General features: G+C 40.7%; 1 protein-coding gene across 15 annotated transcripts in view; it reads right to left on the bottom strand.

Annotated features, from left to right (window-relative positions):
- Positions 1 to 21629, bottom strand: part of MEF2A (myocyte enhancer factor 2A) — a 160066-nt gene that overhangs the window by 95013 nt on the left and 43424 nt on the right. For all 15 annotated transcript variants that reach the window (XM_043494576.1, XM_043494572.1, XM_038418269.2 and 12 more), the window contains one exon: positions 3850 to 4057. In XM_043494576.1, the coding sequence (XP_043350511.1) occupies positions 3850 to 3903 (54 nt within the window). In that variant the 5' untranslated portion in view covers positions 3904 to 4057. The remainder of the gene's footprint in view (positions 1 to 3849; positions 4058 to 21629) is intronic.

Raw genomic sequence — 21629 nt, 5'->3', positions numbered from 1 at the left:
TTTTTAAATGATCATTTCAACCCATGTACCAGATACAGATGTAAGACTTACTGGTCTGTAATTCTTCAGATTACCCTATAGCCTTTTTTAATATAGGCATAACTTTTGCTACCTTCCAGTTCTCCAATACAATAACTGTTTTTAATAAGATATTGTATACTTTTCACTACTTCATAATTCAGCTCTTTCAGAACTATGGAATTTACAGTTCCTGGCCCAGGGACACTACTTTTTTTAAAATATAATTTGTTCCAATACCTCTTCTTCTGACATTGCAAAGAAGAAGATTTCCAGAAAAACAGCAGGTCTGTATCTTTCTGCTGTTACTCTTCGTCAGACAGAAGGCAAGCTCACCAGGGTTTGGGAATATTTGCATTGCCATGAGAGGCAATGTGGCTCAGTAGATAAATTCCCACATAGGGCCTTGGGCAAGTCACTTCACCTTTGTTTACCATCTCACCCACTACCTTTTCAACTTAAATTACCAACTCTTCAAGGTAAAGACCATCTGTTACTATGTGCTGCTACAATGCCTAGCACTCTAGGCACTACTGTCATGCAAATAATAAATAATAGGTAAAGATTCAACTCATAATAACAAATCTGAAATGGCAGAATACTAATTCCTTACTTTTAAGTGTCCTTTTAAAAAAGCGATCCGTTTTTCTGATATTTACAAATCATAAATATTCAACAAAACATGTTTCTTAACACAGGAATGTTAAGAAGTTCTTCAAAGTGATTCCAGTATTGATTAGTGAAGAGGTTTGATAACAAAAGTAATGTTCAGTTTGACATCTAATTTACTGCACTTTATTCTCTTCAGCTTAATGAATATAAATGCCCTATAGCTCATGTAAGCAGATAAGAGTTCTTAATTACTACAATGAGCATCTCATGTTAATTATAATCCCCTTGAGTAATAGTTAGTTTGATATATTCTGTTTTGAGCTCAGTTATAATCCTATATAAAAGAAAACACTTTTGAAGAGATAAAGGATTTTCTCCCCTGTGAATTTATAAAATCAGGTCACGTAAGTAAAGCACTACCATGCTCTACTCAACATTTCTAAATGAAAATGCATTAAAACAGCCACATCAGAATTTAATATGCATGTTCATGAATGGTTTGCTAGCTAGTTATGATAGAGAAAAAACACAAACATGACAGTTTTAACTACTGCATTACGCTCTCAGATTACAGTAAAATGAGACCTAGATTCCTTCATTATTTAGGTCAAAGAAATGGCTTACTCAGAAACCAAATTCATATATTACCATATATTCTACGCTTCATATGGCACACTGGTATGAGATGCAAAAAGAAAAGGAGTCCTCGTGGCACCTTAGAGACTAACTAATTTATCTGAGCATAAGCTTTCGTGAGCTACAGCTCGCTTCATCGGATGCATCGGATGGAAGACGATGTAGGGGAACTGAATTGCCTGACTACAAGAGTTACTTTAGCATGGAGCTTTGATTTTCTGTGGAACAAGGAGAAATCAAGTCAGAGTCCAGCCTTGCACCAAAGCCTAATACATCTTCCTAGTCACTAGAACAAACGGCATTAGACCCAATTGGAGAGGCAAGCCAACAGATCAGCTAGAGAATTAATCCCAGAGTCAGAGCTTAGCCATCTATATTTAGCATCAACAAAGGCAAACATACAAGTGGCTAATGTTTGGAACATAAGCAATACAAGAAGGCAGGAGCCAACCAGTCTCCCACGTAACAATAAATCTTAGATTGCATTACCTTTGAGGTAAAAAACCCAGAAAAGTATTAGGATTGAGAGTATGGCTTATTCATGGTTATACAAGAAGCAAGGTTGGTTGGCACAAATTTGATAGCAAGAACTGAGACATAAGTTAACTGAGAACTCCTCCAGGATTTCAAACAAGATGAACAAAATCAAAATGAACAGCCAGAAGTTACTAGTGTACTTTAATATGTGTACTTAAGTGATTTATCTACATCTAAACATATAATAGTTGTGTGATTGCAGCTAATCAAACACAACCTTTGGCTTTTGTTCACGTTCAAAAGGTACCATCCTTGCTATTTATGGTCAGTGTAATTTATTTGTAATGTTGATGTCTAGGGCTAACCAAAAAAGTTTACAAGAATCCTAGATGAACCCCCAAAAATCAGAATAGTTAAAAAAAAAAAAAAAAACTAGTGCAACTGTGAATATGAGTGTGTGTGTTCTCCTCACTTACCACCCAACCCTTTCACAGAACCCCATTTGGGTTGGGGAAAATATCACACACGTGGAAGGAATACCACAACAGACACCATCTAAACTGAAGTGTTTAACTGGAACACACTATGTAACAAGTTGTACCAATCATAGCATGAACAAGAATTTTCAGCTTCAGTTTTATAGTGTACTGTTAGGCTGATTTATGAAACTGTGTGATTTCTTGAGGATATCCAGGGTAGCAACAGGATGAGGAGACGACTAGAATTGAAACTGGATCTCACCTTAGGGCTCACCTACATGAGAATTTTTGTTCCATTATACCAGTATAATTATACAATTATAGTTAAGTCATTATAGTTATATTGGTATAAACACTCTGCGTGGACAATCTTATTCAAAAATAAATGTGGCTTTTTCAGTTTAGCTTAAAGCATCTCCAGAAAGTGACAAAATTAACCAGAAAAAGTCCCTTTCATACCAGACTAAGAACGTCCATATGGGAGTTATACCTGTAAAATTACAGCAGGTAAATTAAAATTCACAATTTACATTATTCCAGTATAAGTTTCCCATGCAGGCAAGCTGCAAAGGTTGCCTGAAAGGCCTACTCACTCTTCTCCAGGTTCAGAACCTACCGCCTACCTAGAAGCCTACCATACTGGTTCGGATCAGTGATCCATCTAATATAGTATTCTTTTACTTACAGTAGCTAGTAGCATATGCATGAAAAGAGGTGCCAGAAATCCTGCACGCATATAACTATGATACTTCTGGATATTCCTGTTATTCATACAAAATGTCTAATCCCCTTTTGAATCCTATGTTTCCCTCAGCGACATGTCATGGCAATGAATTCTACAGGCTAACCGTGCGTGGAAAAAGAATTTATTTTTATCAGTCTATTTGTCACCTTTTCAATTTCACTGAATGCTTCCATGTTCTTTTATTATACAAAAGTGTGAACAGAAGTAACTAATCTACTTTCACTATACCACTCTCAGAAGCAAAGCACACACAGTTCAACATACTTTTATTTGTAGTCTTGCCTTTTTCACCCTTCAATTTTTGAGGAAATTATCCCCTGTGGAGTTGTTTATTTCAGAGGCACAACTTGCAATCATATGCATGTATGCAGGGATCAGCACAATATCTAAAATCATAGTTGATGATTGGATACATTTGTTTCACCTACAAGCAGCAGCAAATAGTTTCAACACATCCTTTCTGAATTAGTGTAATAAGCAGACACAAACAATGGCAGGTATAAGATAACTAACTACAAGGGTTGTTCTTTCAACCAAATAGCAGTAGCATAAAGAAAAACAGATTTTTCCAAACATCTTCAAACAAGTCAATCAGCATGCAAGTCCCAGTATACCATTTTAGCAGGGCTATTAGTTATACAGCAAAATGTAAAATAAATTGAGAACTATTTCTTGCCAAATAAATATTGCAATTATTTAAATTCAAATATTAATATTAATTTGTATTCTGGTAGTGGCCTTCAATGTGCTATTCACAGACACAGAAAGACAAATCCCAGAGTCCACAGGAAACTTATGTTACTCAGGTGAAAACAACTTTTCCATTCCCATTTTAAAAAGAATTAATCATGAACTTATTCATATGGAAGCTTTGTTTCTCACCTGTCTGTTCCGTTCGTCCATTATTCTTGTGATTTGTATTTTCTTCCTTCCCATTTTCACTCTCTCCTTTCCTTTCCCTTTTTACAATCCAAAAACACACTAAACCAAGAATTCCCACTCTTCAATATACTAACACATGGTACACAGTTCTTTTCCACTGTTTCGTCTTCCACTCGATGAAAAGGTTGCTGCTTCTTGTTATAAAATCCTAAAATAAAAAGAAATACTGAAATAATTTTGTGCCTTCAATATTTTCAAAGTTACAGATAATTTCACATCAAAAATAGTGTTTGCACAAAGTAAATCTTGTAAAGATGAACCAATTCATCTCTCTCTAATCAGACATCCTGTCTATTACTATCATACCAAGCAAAATCAAGGAATGACTGTAAATTAAGCATTTGAGTTGTTTCACAGAACGTATGGCCGAGAGTCAAAAGTGATCAGTGATTTTGGTTCCTCCACTTGGACATCTTTAAAAATTTTCATAGGATGATCAACACACTGAAAAAAATCAGACTTTTCCAAGGTGTCTACAGTTGAGCAATCAAAAACTGGGGCACCCAAAAAATTCACTTCTGAGAATCATCATCTCGGGTTTTGAGAAATTTAACCTATTTTTTTAAAAAAGGTAAAACTTTTTCAAATATTTGGCCATAGACATGTGACAACCCTTTAAATTAAGCTGTTTATAAAATTTATATAAGCAAGGTGACTTGCTTAAGGTTGTTTGTTGTTATTTCGCCTTCTGAACAAGCAGTCAATCTGAAAAATAAATTTTCCATCATTATTCAAGCTCTGACTGTTGGAAACAAAAATTAAGGTTACTTTTTTGGCCGCAATTCATTTCAAAATTAAAATCATGTCTCTTGCAACATTGTTGTTTAGAGCTCCTCAACACACAAACACAGGCCCTATGCCTCAAAGAGCTTATAGTTGAGCCACAACTAATATAATTTATAGAATCAAAATACACAGGCTACAAATATCAAATTTGCTGGTAAGGTGGTCAGCTAGGGAAAGATTAAGAATAGGTACTCTACTACAGACGTAATTTTGCCACAATATGCTAAAAAATATAGGGAAAGATTAAAACAATTAGGTAAGAATTGGAGCAACAGATTAAAAATACTCAGATACTACAAGGATGAGGATACCTAAAGAAAAAAAATTAAAAAGATAAAATGCAGTAATAAAAACACAAAATGAAAAAAAGGTTTAAAAATAAAAATTTAAATAGAAAGACTAAGGTTTATATTAAACGAGTAAAGACAAATAGCTAAGGACTAAAATAAAAAGGAACGCAGGAAAGAATGAGAGGGGGAAATAAAAATCCATGTATTGCACCCTTCTGGCCACTTGTTTTTATTTAGATTGTAACTTCTTCGGGACAGGGGCTATTGTTTGCCTTTGAAGCACTATTATGCTTTTCAGTGCCATATAAAAATAAACCATGTTTTTGGTATCTTCATCCAACACTACAATTTAATTTCCCAAAAGGATTATTTCACAAGTATGGAGATACTGATGAATAGGTGAGAAAAATCTCAAGGTTATGTTCACTACAGTAACTTGCAAATTTTCACACATCTACTAACAAGCCAATTACCAACAGCAAATCCTCATGTTTAGAAAGATTTGCAGTGGATGCACACAAACTGAAAGGGCAACAAAGTCAGACATTTAAATATTTTACTATCACACATGAACAAATGATTTATTTTTAAAGGACCAAAGCATTACAAATAGACAATTACCTAAGTCTTGGAAAACCATGCATTAATACTCTAAACTTTTGAAGATGCTTCTCCTCCAACCCTCCCATTATCAACTAAACTGCAGGATAACATAAGACAAAGTAACAGGAGAGCAGTGGAAAACAGATTTAACTTCTCTGATATTAATTGTGTACTACAGTGTATTAATTGTGTGCTACAGTGCAATTTCTTGTTTGCAGTGTCTTTATAACCATATTGGCCCCAAGATATCAGAGAGACCAGACGGATGAGGTAATATATTTTATTGGACCAACCTCTGTTGGTGAAAGAGACAAGCTTTCAAGCAACACAGATCTGAAGAAGAGCTCTGCGTCTTTCATCAGCAGAAAGTAGTCCAATAAAAGATATTACCTCTCCTGCCTTGTCTCTCCGATACCCAGCTTGTGTAATTCAGTACAAAAAACTTGAAGTTGGACACAACTCATATTCTGAAGACCTATTAGTTGATATGTATGACAAAGAAAGGGGTCAAAATAGTCATAGTATTGGGTAACCTTCTCCTACTTTCCAATCCAAAATACCTTTTGAAATTGACCCCTACATATATTTTAAGATGACAGTCACAAATATCCTATTCTTTTAGCCACGTGTAGAAAATGGTGCAACCATGCCACAGATCATCCCACAGTTAATAAATAGTGACAGAAAGAGGCGACTAGTCACAGTCTGCACTTCACTACGTATTCACCCCATGCAGAGTATAGAGTCATGACATTCTGATGCTGACGCAGCTTTAAAATGCAATGGGGAAATATCACAAGAGCATGAGTTGTCATTTATTTGACATCAATGAAGTCTCCCTTGTTAGAATATCACTGAATGCCCAAAAAACATGGAAGACAATTTATAATTACCACAAAGAGGCACAAAGACTATGTTAGGCCCATTGGTTAAGAGGATAAAACAGAATCTCCCTGTATGCTATGGATTAATTATATTTCAAATAAACTGTGGAATATCTATAAATTTGCATCACCGTCACATATTCTGCACTGCACTTTAAGAAAACAGTATTTACTTCCAAAGAACTGAGGCTGAAGACAACTCACTAAAATCACAGTTGAGACCATAAAGTCACTTTGGAACATTCCTGTATCGTGAAAAGCTCTGCCTCCCATGCCATGAACAAAAATCTGGGCCAAGTAATAATACTGAAGTTAGCAGACACATATCCATATCATGGGAATCAGGGGAGCAGGGGATGCTGCAGCACTCCCAGATTTTATGCAGGGTCCTGGCTGCTAGCCCTGCACCCAAGGGTCCCGGAAGCCGGCCCCAACCTCGGCCCCCTTTCCCTTTTCCGTGTCTCTCCCCTTCCAGAGACATGGACCTACTCCTGGCCCCAGCCCTGGGGGTGGGGAGGGCAAACAGGGATAAGGGGGGGCTGACTTTCAGCTCCCCCACTATTAAAAATGTTGCTGTGCCACTGCACATATCAATAATCAGAGAGTACATTTCAAAGAGAGTAAAAATGAAATTAACATTAAAACCCCAGGAATTTCGAAGTTAAGGTTGCATTTCCACAAATCACAGAATCACATCCTAACTACTACTACCACACCTCTGTAGAAAGGCAACAGAAGTGAAATCTCACACTGACACGAATATCAAGCATTCCATAAAATAAAATGGTCCATGTAAGCAAAGAAGAAAAACTGCAGTATTTTCTGCTTCAACTAGAGAATACTAAGTTTGCAACTCTAATGAGGCAAAGTTAAGATTAGAATAGTTTTGTTTGTTTTTTGAGTATGATCTCATGTGAAACTGAGCTTAATTCTGAGTCTCCTAGCTTTCTACTATTCTCGTTTTAATTTAACATTTTTAAAACAATGTACACTAAAAACATTGATATCTTCACCTGACGACAAACACAACCGGTCGCTAAGCAGTCTCAAAATATAGTGTGCCATAGGCAAAAAATCTCTATCAGTCACATGTTCTCACTAACTTTGATTCATGTAAACTACTGAATTTGCAATTGTTTTCTAAATGCTGGAGGAATGTATCACTCTAAAACTAACTAATGAAATCTGTGCTATTTAGAAAGATGATTTTATTGATTCAGTAAAATCAAATTACTTGGTGTCCACACTGTTGCCCATTTAAACAAAGCTGTGAAGACCGAGGTCAAAATTAGATAAGTTTAACAAAATTCTTATTTTAAAATTATTGTTCTTGTTTTCCTTGTATTGCTTCCTTTGTTTTCTCCGAACTTGTACTTTATTATCATGAGTCCAGATTATACTTGTCAATGTACAACTTCAATATCCCAGTTTACTATAATTTACCACGATACATACAAAGAACTAATAAGACAACTTCAGATGATTTGCACAACTCAGGGCTCATAAAAACACTTATGTGGAAATGATCTTATTGAAAAAAAGGTGTTTTAAGAACCTCAAAAATGAATTTATTTTGCAGTTTAAAATATACTTACACTACAAAATATTACATATTCTTAAAGCAAAAAGGCAGAAGAGGCAAAATATAAGGTGTATTTTTGTTTTAGAAAGTTAAGAGAAAGTAAAGAAAATTGCGTAATGAACGTTTTCAACTGTTCAAGCATGGGGAAGAGAAGCCAAGACTTCTGAGTTCTATACCAAATTCCTAAAAGCATTTCCAATGTGACTCTTAAGCAAATGACAGCCTTTCTGCACCTCAGTAAAACAGGAAGCAACCTCACAAGTATGTAGACAATTAATATTTATAAAAAAAAAATGCTGAAATCTTTCAGTGAAAGGTAATATAAAAGGTATCAGTTTGTATAGACAGTCCCAGTTAATAAAGAGAGAGTTTAATAAAGTAATACATAGTAATCATGGTCAGCACTTTAATAAAGCCTGAAGCTATAGAATACTCAATATTGCAACCCTGTGGCACAATGTAAGTATACACTATACAAGATCTCTATCATGCATTCCTACAACTACAGTACCCACCTGCTGAAGTGAAGAAACAGATTGACAGAGCCAGAAGAGTACCCAGAAGTCACCTACTACAGGACAGGCCCAACAAAGAAAACAACAGAACGCCACTAGCCATCACCTTCAGCCCCCAACTAAAACCCCTCCAACGCATCATCACGGATCTACAACCTATCCTGAAGGACGAGCCATCGCTCTCTCAGATCTTGGGAGACAGACCAGTCCTTGCTTACAGACAGCCCCCCAATCTGAAGCAAATACTCACCAGCAACCACACACCACACAACAGAACCACTAACCCAGGAACCTATCCTTGCAACAAAGCCCGTTGCCAACTCTGTCCACATATCTATTCAGGGGATACCATCATAGGGCCTAATCACATCAGCCACACTATCAGAGGCTCGTTCACCTGCGCATCTACCAATGTGATATATGCCATCATGTGCCAGCAATGCCCCTCTGCCATGTACATTGGCCAAACTGGACAGTCTCTACGTAAAAGAATGAATGGACACAAATCAGACGTCAAGAATTATAACATTCAAAAACCAGTTGGAGAACACTTCAATCTCTCTGGTCACTCGATCACAGACCTAAGAGTGGCTATACTTCAACAAAAAAGCTTCAAAAACAGACTCCAACGAGAGACTGCTGAATTGGAATTAATTTGCAAACTGGATACAATTAACTTAGGCTTGAATAGAGACTGGGAATGGATGAGTCATTACACAAAGTAAAACTATTTCCCCATGGTATTTCTCCCTCCCACCCCACCCCCCACTGTTCCTCTGATATTCTTGTTAACTGCTGGAATTAGCCTACCTGCTTGTCACCATGAAAGGTTTTCCTCCTTCCCCTCCCTGCTGTTGGTGATGGCTTATCTTAAGTGATCACTCTCCTTACAGTGTGTATGATAAACCCATTGTTTCATGTTCTCTGTGTGTGTGTATATAAATCTCTACTCTGTTTTTTCCACCAAATGCATCCGATGAAGTGAGCTGTAGCTCACGAAAGCTTATGCTCTAATAAATTTGTTAGTCTCTAAGGTGCCACAAGTACTCCTTTTCTTTTTGCGAATACAGACTAACACGGCTGCTACTCTGAAACCTATAAAGACTACATGAGCATAGCCCCATAGTAAAGACTCAATCTACACTGACCAGAAGGAGTTTTTCTGTCAGTATAGGAACATCACCTTCCTGAATGAAGCTATGTCAATGGAAGCCCTCTTCCGTCAACATAACTACGTCTACATTGGGATTTTTATCAGCATATTTATATCGGTCAGGGGTGTGCGGTTTACTTCAATCCCTGATTCATGTAGTTATGCTAATATATCCTTTCAGTGTAGATCAGCCACGGTCTCCCTTAAAAGTCTTCCTTTATGTGCTAAGACTGTAATACAAAAATTTTAAACATCAGATCAACAAAGGGTTTGAACAGGGGGTAACTAAAAAAAAAAAAAAAAATGTTTTGCTCAAGTACAAAAAATTTACTTTTGGACTAAGAGCACGTATGAAACATTTGAGTCTGAAAGGATTTTATTTTATTTTATTTTTTTTAAAAAACACAAACATTACTTGGCCAGGTAGTTCCAAAATGGAAAAAAAAAAACCCTGGGGTAATTTGTTATTTAATTTGCTGACAAACTCACCATGGATGGTGACAGGATTCGATTTCTGAATTGGTGTGTTACAAAACCGGTAGGAGAACACTTCAACCTCTCTGGCCATTCAGTAAAAGATTTCAGGGTGGCAATTTTGCAACAGAAAAGCTTCAAAACCAGATTCCAATGAGAAACTGCTGAGCTTGAATTAATACGCCAACTAGATACCATTAACTTGGGTTTGAATAGAGACTGGGAGTGGCTGGGTCATAACACATATTGAATCTATTTCCCTAAGCTAAGTATCCTCACACCATCTTGTCAACTGTCTAAATGGGCCATCTTGATTATCACTACAAAAGTTTTTTTCTCCTGTTGATAATAGCTCATCTTAATTAATTAGCCTCTTACAGTTTGTATGGCAACTTCCACCTTTTGTGTGTGTGCGTGTGCGCACACACATCTCTTCTTACTATATGTTCCATTCTATGCATCTGATGAAGTGGGCTGTAGCCCACGAAAGCTTATGCTCTAATAAATTTGTTAGTCTCTAAGGTGCCACAAATACTCCTGTTCTTTTTGCGGATACAGACTAAAATGGCTGCTACTCTGAAACAATTATTATTAAATGTAATTACCTAATGTGTTAAAAAATGTGATATGTTCCTATGTAAATTCTCTTGTAAGGACCAGATCATCACTGTATTAACTTATTTTCACCCAAGGCAATTATTATGGAGGAGAAAATGAAAATGGTCCAGAGTAAAGATATTTTAGTTTTTAAAAATCATTTTAAGAAGTATTTTCTAAATTCAGGACATTTTTATTAGTTAAAAATATTTTCAGCGTTTTCTATATTATATAAAAACAATAGTTCTCCTTATAGTAATGTGCAGTTAGGGAAACATATTACATAGGGAAATCTCTTTAGGGTAATGTTAGAAAAGAATAATGGAATGAATGTTTTTCTACCGTGTACACAAGACAACTATACGGAGAAGACTAGGCCTAGTGCCCAGCCACCCAAAGTCAATTGGATCCATGCTAGAATGGAACTCCGAAGTGCTTACAAATCCCATACTTCAGATTCTTCAGTGCAGGCTGAAAATTGGCTACACTTTCCCCACTGCTTTACAGATCTTTCAAGTAAGCCTGAGCTAGTGAAGGAGATTTGCTTCAAAATGTTTTAGTGGATGCTAACTAGAGCTCTACATGGGACTATTTTTTAATCACACTCTGCTAGTATGGCAGCAGGTCCTGCAGGATCCTAGTCCCGCTGCAGGGCTCTATACTAGTCCTATGCAGGGCTCTACTGTGAACAAATAAGATACACGGTCATATTGCAGCCTACTCAGCCACAGTCTGCTATTCCAAGAATAAAGAGGGCCAATACTGGAGATATCCATATAAAGAACTTTAAATAAAGTGTATTTTCATATCTATAGTTTGTCTTTTCCATTACTAGAATTTATCTTTAAATGTTTTATGCTTCATTTTGGCCCGACTTATGGCAATAAATTCAGCTTTTGATGACATTTAAACAAAAGTCTCAATGGGTTTTATGAGAAGTTGTGTTCTCTCTAGCCTATAATTTAGAGTCCATCTCAGAAAATCTGTTTAGGAAATGAATGGAGTCAGTAAACTGAGAAAGCAGACCAAGGAAAAAATTAACCAATTACAGATGTTGGGCCAAATTCTAATCTTAGATTGGGATAAACCCTCAGTCCCACGGCTGTCACCAGCTTTGCCAAAACACTTGCACCACGTGCTAAGAAGAAGAGATCTACAAGAATGATAAAAGGTCTGAAAAATGTATCTTAAACTGAAAGACTACTGAAGCTCATTCTATTTAATTTATTTCAGAAATGGTTAAGAGTTGGCTTTATTATCGTCTACATGGGGAAAGATTTCTGAGAGTAGACAGCTCTTTAATCTAGCAGAAAAAGGAATAATGAAATCCAATGGTTGGAAGCTGAAGCCAGACAAATTCAGACAAGAATTAAGGTGAAAATATTTAAGTGAAGGTAATTTAGCCATTGGAACAACAGGATGCTGTGGATTCGCCATTACTTGCAACCAAGTCAAGACTGGATATCTTTATAAAAAAAAAAAAGATATTCTATAGCAAAAAACAAACGTTATGGGCGTCATGTAGAAATTACTGGCGAGGTTCTTTAGCCTGTGTTATGCAGGATGTCAGATTAAATAACTAGAATAACCCCTTCTAGCCCTAAAAATCTATGAACACCTATGTGGCCTTCTGGCACAAAGACTCTTATGAGACCCTAGCCTGCTTTTCTACTTGTTCTGTATTTGTTTTTTGGGTCATAACTGTTTTGTACAAATAAAGTATTCAATTTAAAAAGTTTACACTTTGGTTAAATGAGAGTCAGTCACGTGACAATCACCACCACCTGAGATTATCACTATCCTGGAAAAGTACAGTTTCTTCCAACCAGAAGGACCAGCACCTAAACAAAAAATTAGTTTCCTTTAAAAGGGATATGGCAAAGCAGCCTGTTAATTAATATTCAGAACTAAATACACCTAGAAACAATGGGCACTTAAGAGACTTGGGTTAAAATTTGGGCAAGACACGTGCATGTATACTTAACATTTTGGCAAAAACGTGTACTTTTTCTGAGGAAGCAAAATGATCATGAAAAACAGAAGTCAAAACCTTGCAATCCAGACTGAAGGAATTTGCTTTCTGTGGTCACATTTATTGCATGCAAAACAGATTAAGCTATAGTACAACAAGTGTTCCCCCAAACAATTTTTTATCCCCATAATTATTTTCACCCATGATTAACACATCTGGGCACATGACAGAAATTTTAGAAGTGAAAAACCTGCCAATAATTGAAAAAAAAAAAAATCAAGCCCATCCAAACCATACCACCACAATCTAGTGACAGGATAGGCTCTGGAATCAAATTAAGGGGAAAAACAAAGTGAACAAATGCCTCTTGCAACAAGCTTGAATCTGATAGGGGTTAAGTCCATCGTTGAACTGTGAGGAGCAAGTTCTAGAACACAGAGCCTTGCACTCATAAGCAATACCAGAAATTTGATAGCAACGCTTGAAAATTCCTGCACTAAAGGTGAGCTGGAAATTTCCCATCCAGAATGAGGATGGGGGGGTGGAATGGAATACTTATCGATTTCTACAGAATGTAAGCAATTATTTTAAAACCTTTATGCTTTATAACTCTTGTCATTACAAAAACTAGCTCTGAATGTTCCCCAAGGCAGTCTTGTCGTCTGAAGTCTATACACAGCTTCAACACCTATACAGAGATTATTTGTTGCTTAAGGCCTAAATTCTGGACCCAGGCATAACTCAGCCAACTCGGCTCCACACCAGATGTTCCTCAGTCTGGAAAATCTTTCCTGCAGACCATTGCATATCAGCAGAGACATTCTATGAATTCTATTTGAACTCGTACGATCAAGTCACCTTCCCATCATTTGCTCTACCACTACGTGGTGAAGAATGGCCCAAGATCCGCATGCCCTGTCGCCAAATCTCTTTTATACAGCAGAGCAGGGAACCATCACAAAGTGAGCTATACAGATGATGTGAGCATGCTTGCATAAGCTGCCCCAATTGTGCTCCACTTCATCCACAATGACTGCACCATAGCTAAGGTGGTACAGAGTTTGTCTGGGCTTACCCGAGAAAGATAACTCTGCTTTGTGGTGTGTGTGTGGGGGGGGAGGGGGGGGAAGGAGGTCAGAAACTGATGTTAAAAAAAAAAGGTGCTGGGGGTCAGCTTTGCAGCAATGATTTCCGCCCCCTCCCCCCCAGAAAGTGCATGAAGGTATGAAACCTGGGTGGGGAAAGTCTCTTTGTTCCATGCAGGAAGGAAGCCAGCAAACAGGATTGTGAAGCAGCAAGACTCCAGGGGCACGGAGAAGCGTGAGCTCGGGAAAACAGGGGGCTGTTATCCCCCAGCCCCAGAGGGAGGGAAGGGCAGGCAGAGGAAAATTACAAATAGGACACAAGGGGCGTGATTTAAGAAGTGAAGCTGCAGTGTCTACTACAGTCACAAGACAGCGTGGCTTTAGGCTCACACAGAAAGGGAAGAGTGGAAAGAAGGGGAACTAGCATCCCCCTGACCCAGGTACTTCCACCCACAGGCAGGCTGGAAGCTGCAATCGGGGAGGTTGAATTGGCAAGGAACCTAGCATCTGAAACAATCCCCGTGGATTGGGAGGGGGAGGCAAGGAAATTTAACTGTTTCATGTACCAGCTGTGCTTCAAGTGGATGTCTGGGCTATCAGGCTGCAACTCTTTCTGGCTGTGAGCAGGTTGTTGCTCAGGTGTCTGTACCTTTGCTGGAACAGGGACAAGCAGAGGCAGCAGCTGCAGCACAGAACAGTAGGGGCATGGGATGCTCACAAGTAGAGGAGCTTCTAATGCCTAGGGTGGTATGTTTAATAACCCAAGGCATAACCCATGGCAGCCCCATGGACTGCGAGAGGGAAAAGACCGAGGGGAAGAGTCCACATATGCAGGTGGGCAGGCTGTGTGCATTATTGGGGTAGTCAGCGGAGCTGTGCATCAAATGGTCAGGGAAGTTGTTTCTGAGATTTCCTCCACAGCATTACAGCACTTCTAAAGGGCATAAGGTCACCTAAAACCAGGATGTTCTCTTCCACTGAGCACAAGGGACGGCAGTAATGCTGATCCCAGGACTGAGTGTGATCTGAATCACAGAGGTTAAGGGGATGGGTGGCAGAGGTGGTATCTGGCCTTCCAGCCTGGCAAGGGATGGCAGTTGCAGGGGCCGCAGTGAGGTGCAGGGACCGTGCTCAACCAGTCACTCAGTAAGTTCACCTGAGGGGGACAGGAGTGAGCCTGTTGGGGTAGTAAATACTCTGGGCCCAGGAGTGGGAGGTCCAGAAGCCTGGGAAGACCCACCTACGGGTGGCACCTTCAATGGGGGGGTACTGATGGTATTACACAGCTATTGCAAGCTAATTTGCATTTACTACAGCAGGTTCAGAAGGCTAGGTGTGAGGGATCTGCACAGGGTGACAGGGTAGGCCCAACATGGGCTCAAGTTTCGGCAGCAGGACAGAGGCAGGCCCCTGACCAGGGTAGCAAAGTCCATTTTGGGAACGAACCCCCTGGACACGTATGGACTCATCGGCCATCAGGACATACAACCTCATGGGACGCAGTAGAGCAGGGGTGGGCAAACTTTTTGGCCCAAGGGCCACATCAGAGTTGCGAAATGGTATGGAAGGCCAGGTAGGGAAGACTATGCCTCCACAAACAGCCTGGCCCCTGCCACCTATCTGCCCCCTCCCACTCCCCGCCCCTTGACTGCCCCCCTCAAAATCCCCCACGCATCCAACTCCCCTTGTCCCCTGACCACCCCCTCCCAGGACCCCCGTCCCTAACTGCCCGCCTAGGACCCCACCCCATCCAACCCACCCCACCTGCTCCCTGTCTCCTGACTGCCCCCCTCCCCGAATCTCTGCCCCATCCTGCAGTGACATAGCTGCGGGGGAGCGGGGACAGCAGGGGAAGGGCCAGGGCAAGCCTCCCCAGCTGGGAGCTCAGGGGCCGGGCAGGACGGTCCCAAGGGCCACAGTTTGCCCACCTCTGCAGCAGAGACTCCCAAGGGATCTATGGGGGACCAGGGTTCTGCAGAACTCCCTCGATGCAGTCCTGAGAATGGTTATGCCAGGGTGGCTGACCTGATGGGAGTTCACTTACTCAGTACAACTAAAGATAAAATCCTGAGAGGCAAATATGTGGATATATTATCCCTATTGCACAGGGAGGTGTTGACAGACAGTAAACATCGTCAAGGCAAGCAAAACAGCGAGCTGCCCAAGAGGCCAAGGGTGCCTAGAACATGGGAAAATTGGGAGGCTGCCTTCCTCATCCATGCGGGTGTTACAGTACAGCCTACCCAGAGAGGAGCCCTGCCTTGGTTAAGTATATGGATATAATTAGGTGGGCACACAATATATTTGGGGACATGTCCTGGTTTAATTATGATGAGCAGTTTCGATTAAGGGCAGCAACACAACCTGGGATAAGGTGGGACATACCTCATCACACACTGTGGTTGGAGTGGATGATACCAAAGGCGCCAGGAGTTCACACAGACAGCGGTTTGTTCATACTGCAGCAAGCTCGGGAGGGGCCCCAGGCATGTAATAGTATTTGCTGGGCATTTAATGATGGTGGTTGTTTTTGCAACCCCTGTAGATACAGACACATTTGCGAGGCATGTTTTGGGATGCTGTAACAGGGTCCATGACCCGCCCCTCTTCTTGGGGCCCACCTGCTTCCCCCAATAAGGCTCAGAGGCTTCAGGGTTGTGCAACACCGTGTCTTTATTTAACTACAGTTATCCCACCACCAGTGTTTATCTATTTACAAGCTTGACAGGATTATTCAACCTCTTTCACAGGCAGAGTCAGCCTTCAGCTAGGAGGCCTCCAGTTCCCTCCCTGTCTGCCCCCCAAGCCTTCTGCCTCCCTTTATAGCCCTTGGCTTGTCAGGCCATCAGGTGTTGCTAATCAGGCCTTTTCCATCAGCCCCAATCTGTTTGTCCTGATTCGAGCTGACTGGGCAGGGGCTAATTAGGTGCTTTTGCACCAGCACCCTGCTACAGATGCATTCAGCCTGTCCTTGCTAGAGCAGAAAGGGAAGATCACAGGGAGGAAACAAGAATAGGGGTGGCGCAAGCACCAACTGCAGGCTGGTGCAGGTGGAACAGTGTCTGGTACACAGAGAACATGCTGGGAGGGGGAGGTGCTGGGGATGATGGAATGGGCATGGACTCTGATGCTAGTTAGGCTGGATGTGTTAAGGGTGCGCCTATGGGATTACCCTAAAAGGGCAGGTGGGGCATATTTGAGCGAGGGGTTTACAGCAGGATTTCGGATCCCTTTTGTGGGAAATAGAATTCATTTGGATGTCAAAAAATTTAAGATCAGTAGCTGGGATGGGACATATTGTTCAAAAAAAATATTGCACAAAAATTAAAGGAGGGCAGGATAGCTGGGCCATTTAATCAATTGCCTATAGCACATTTGAGAGTTCCCCCCCAGGGTTGGTCCCCAAGAAGATCCCAGGGACATACCGATTAATTCATCACCTGTCATACCCACAAGGTGGCTTTATTAATGATGGAATAGACCCGGCACTATGTTCCGTACGCTATTCCTCCATTGATGAAGCTGTGGTTATCGTTAGGGCGTGTGCCCCTGGGGCGCTAATGGCTAAATGTGATATCAAGTCTGCTTTCCAACTCCTGCGAGTGCGTTATTTGGATGATTTTTTGTTCGCAGGGTGAGCCGGATCAAATGAATGTGTTGACTTGTTGGACATATTTCAGGCCCTGGCTAAAAAGATGGGGGTACCCCTAGCGGAGGAGAAAACAGAAGGTCCTTTCACTACATTGGACGATCACACATGGGACAATGGGTTCTTTCTCCCCAGTAGGGCTGCTAGGCAAGAGGCCATTTGGAGATGTCTGGGAACTCAGCAGGGCTGGAGGAGAAGCAGCCAAGCAAATTGCTGGTGCCTCCTTGTGGTGGATGTTCAGTGCAGGTATTCCATAGGGAGGGCAGCCAGTGACCAGATAAATGGCCTGGTAAAGGACTTAAAAGGAGGTACTGGATAAAGGAGCAGAACAGGGGGAGGGGGTTGGGGACTCCTCTGATTGGTATGGCAGGGAGCCAACCCCCCCATCCCCCTTAACCCTCTTATGAGGGTGAGCTGGGTGACCTGGATGGAAACAAAGAGGGGCTGGTGGAGGCCCCAGAGAATTGATTTGAAGAAGCATGGATTTGCCTGCACTGTACCGTTTATCTGCTGGGTGGTCCCAGACATCTATATAATAAAGTTGTGGTCTGATTAAAACCCATAACAAGTCTCCTGTCCTTCTTGCAGTGTACCCAGACAATAAAAAGACACTGGTTCTACAACAAGAGAACAGTTACAGAGAATGGAATAGAACTAATCCAAGACTGGTGTGAACTGCCTATACTCACCTCAATGGAAACCATTAAAACTATGCTACTCATCTCAGGGAAGCAAGAACTTAATCTCAAAAATTTCCAGAGGTTTTGATCAGCCCATCTCAAAACAAACCTCCATGCCCCTAAGAGTAGTGGGAGTGAACGAAAGAAAAAATTCTGGTTCTTGACATTCTGGATGGTCAAAAATTAATCAACGGTATTTTCCTCTATCTTAAAAGGGTAGAACATGCTTAGTAAACATCCAAAAGAGGATTAATTTTCAGGTAAACAAATTATTTTGAAGTAGCCCAATATTTTCAGGCTCTTTGTGACGCTGTGGTTTGATGGCGTGTAAGACACCTTCCATGTTATCTGGTTAAAACATCATTAAGCAAATGGATCACTTGGAATTCTCCTCTCTCAGTGGGAGTCACATTTCAATACAGTCACTTCAGTGAAGCACTGGCTTAACTACTACTAACCTGGCTTTCAGCATTTTTCCATCTTAACTTCTTACGTTTAATAAGCATATTTTTCTACCCTATCAACCTCATCTTTTGGTTAAAATCTTGGATGTGGAAAGGGACCAGCACTTATAGACATCTGACTATACCAGAGAAGGGCAAACTATGGCCCGCGGGACCATCCTGCCCAGCCCCTGAGCTCCCAGCCAGGGAGGCTAGCTCCTGGCCCCTCCCCCAGAGTCCCCCCCTCCCCTGCAGCCACGCTGCCGCGTGGGCAGCAGGGCTGCAAGCTCCTGCCACTCTGAGCAGCATGGTAAGGGGGAGGCAGCGGCGGCACGTGCGCAGCAGTGTAAAAGTTGGGTAGGGGGTTCCAGGGGCAGTCAGGGGACAGGGAGTGGTTGGATAGGGTGGAGGTTTGGGGCGGGGCAGTCAGGGAACAGGGGGGTTTGGATAGGGTGTGGGAGTCCCGGGGGACCTGTTGGGGAATGGGGGGGTGGAAGGGAGCAGTCAGGAGACAGGGAGCGGGGGGGTTGAATAAGGGGTGGGATCCTAGGGTGCGGTTTGAGATAGGGAGTCCCAGGAGGGGGAGGTCAGGGACAAGGAGCAGGGGGGTTGGATAGATCGGAGGTTCTGAGAGGGGCAGTCAGGGCATAGGAAGTTGGAGGCGGCATATGGGGGGAGGGGGCCAGGCTGTTTGGGGGGCACAGCCTTCCCTACCCAGCCCTCCATATAGTTTCACAGCCCAATGTGGCCCTCGGGCCAAAAAGTTTGCCCACCCCTGAACTATATGGTGTATCAGGTCAAAAAGGGATTGTACACTAAAATTACAATACCTATTTTGTGCCAAATTCTCAAATGATGTAATGAGACTAGCTCTACAGACATCAATGGAACTGAGTCAGATACCACAAGCTGAGGATCTTTAATCATACATAAAATGGGACATTCAAAATTAAAACTTACACACCAACTAACTCTGCCCCCTTCCATATATGATTTATCTATCCATCCATCCATGGCTTATTTAGATAGCCCAATGTATAACACTCTATTTAGCTGAATATATGTGCATTTCATTAGAAAGGATATGGAACTTTCTTACATTTTTTTTTGCCAGATAGCAATTTGCTTCCAAGGGTTGTGTGTTCAAGGAACAAAATTCCTCTTGCAATTAATATGCACAAGGAGCAAAATTAAAAAGTTTCTATAAAAACTTTAAAAATGCATTTCCCCAGTCTGTTCAATTAAGTTCTCAGCCTGAATAGTCCATTGACAATTCGTTTTCATATAACATTTCTGGGGGGGAAGGGCGGGGAGAGACAGGGGAATGAAAGGAGAAAAGATGGAAAACACGATTTTGTTGCAGGCTGGCATGAAAAGTTCACAAGAAGCAAGCAAATCATGTATGCATGTTTAGATTTGCGTTTGCTGGTATAATTTCAGATGCTGGTATGCAATACCTCAGTAGTCAGAAAAGTGTGTAGTATAATCAAAACGATAAAGTTATTCTTTCTCCCCCCCTTGCATGGGGATACATAAATAGAGCAAAAGGTTAAATTCTAACTACACTCCAAATCCTAAGCAAAGTTCATTTAGGTTAAGTTGCTGTATTTAACAAAGGTAAAATACACATGCTACCTCGTTAGAACATTATCCCTGAGAGGATCAAGTTATGTTTAGCATAGCCAAGAGGTGTCTCTCAAGAAGGCTGTTACATTATAATGAATTAATGTAACCGGGAGCCAAAGTGCCATCTGTAGCCTATTAACGTTAATGTTGCAAGAGAGAGAGCCTTCTACAGATGAATTTCAAACACTGAAAATCTACAGTGAATAATTTTTGTGCCAGCACTGTTACAGTTGCTCTACACCTCAGTAAAAAAACGTAATGATAGTGGTCTGAAGCCTCACAGGTTAAAAAATTAGAAGGTGATTTTATTTGTATAAGGTGGGGAAGTAAAAGATGTAGGTAAAATCAGCAATGTAAATACTGGTGCAGAATTACTGTGTCTTTGCAGTATATTTGTACAGGAAAAACAAAACTGAACAATAACGAAAAGGAGAAGCACAAAAAAACCCACACACAGTGGACTACAACTACACTTAAAAGGTACATAAAACCACAAATCTAACAAGTTAACAATTAGCGCAATGAAAAGACCAACCAACATTCTTGGCATAAGGATTAAAGCTTGTGGAAAAGATCAAGTCTCACTTTTAAAATGTTGTTGTTTTCAGTTTCACTGATTGTGCTTCAGCGCCATTGTAGTAACTACCACATATCCAGTTCTCCAATTACGGCAAGCACACAGTGTTTCAGTCATTCCAAAATGAATACAGTGCATAACTGGCAAATTGTATTAAGGTGGGCATAGAAACTATGGAGACATGAGCTCTAGACATAGATATATACATCAAAGGTATTAGAGTATGGGTAACTATCTGCATCTGCTGATTTTGTTCAGGTTACAAGGAAACTGTAGTGGTGAAAAAAGAAGAAACAGGAACAGAATCTTTAAGGAAAATTAGCAGGTTAAAACAAAAGCACAGGAAATTGTATTAGCATAGTGCCTCAGTAAGCTAACTTTTTCTGGTATACAGGTGCAGGACTTCCTAAGAACAAGTGGAGAAGTGAAATTTTTGTCAGGTGACTTATTGCCAGCAGTTAACTGGAAGTTCAAATATCAAGAGTAAAACCACTCATTCTGTATTGTCTAAATTGTGCACACAGTTGAGATTGTGTATTGCAGTTTACAAAGGGTAATACACTCTTATGAATTGATGTTCTTGTAATCATAAAAGTTCAGAGTAGATTTCAAGGGCTACAGATCTCGGGGGCAACAAAACCACTCCTAAAAAAAAAAAACCACCAACCACAGTAATCCAAACAGTTTACTTGAAAATGTATTCAGAGCCTGGTTAAATGACACGAGACAGTCATACTGTTTAGATGTGAATTCTATAAACCAACAGACACAACAACATAATGCTGAAACAGTCTTCACGCCACA

Source organism: Dermochelys coriacea, chromosome 10 (assembly GCF_009764565.3).
Source record: "Dermochelys coriacea isolate rDerCor1 chromosome 10, rDerCor1.pri.v4, whole genome shotgun sequence".
Lineage (NCBI taxonomy): Eukaryota > Metazoa > Chordata > Testudines > Dermochelyidae > Dermochelys > Dermochelys coriacea.
This window is presented reverse-complemented; position numbering and strand designations above follow the sequence as displayed.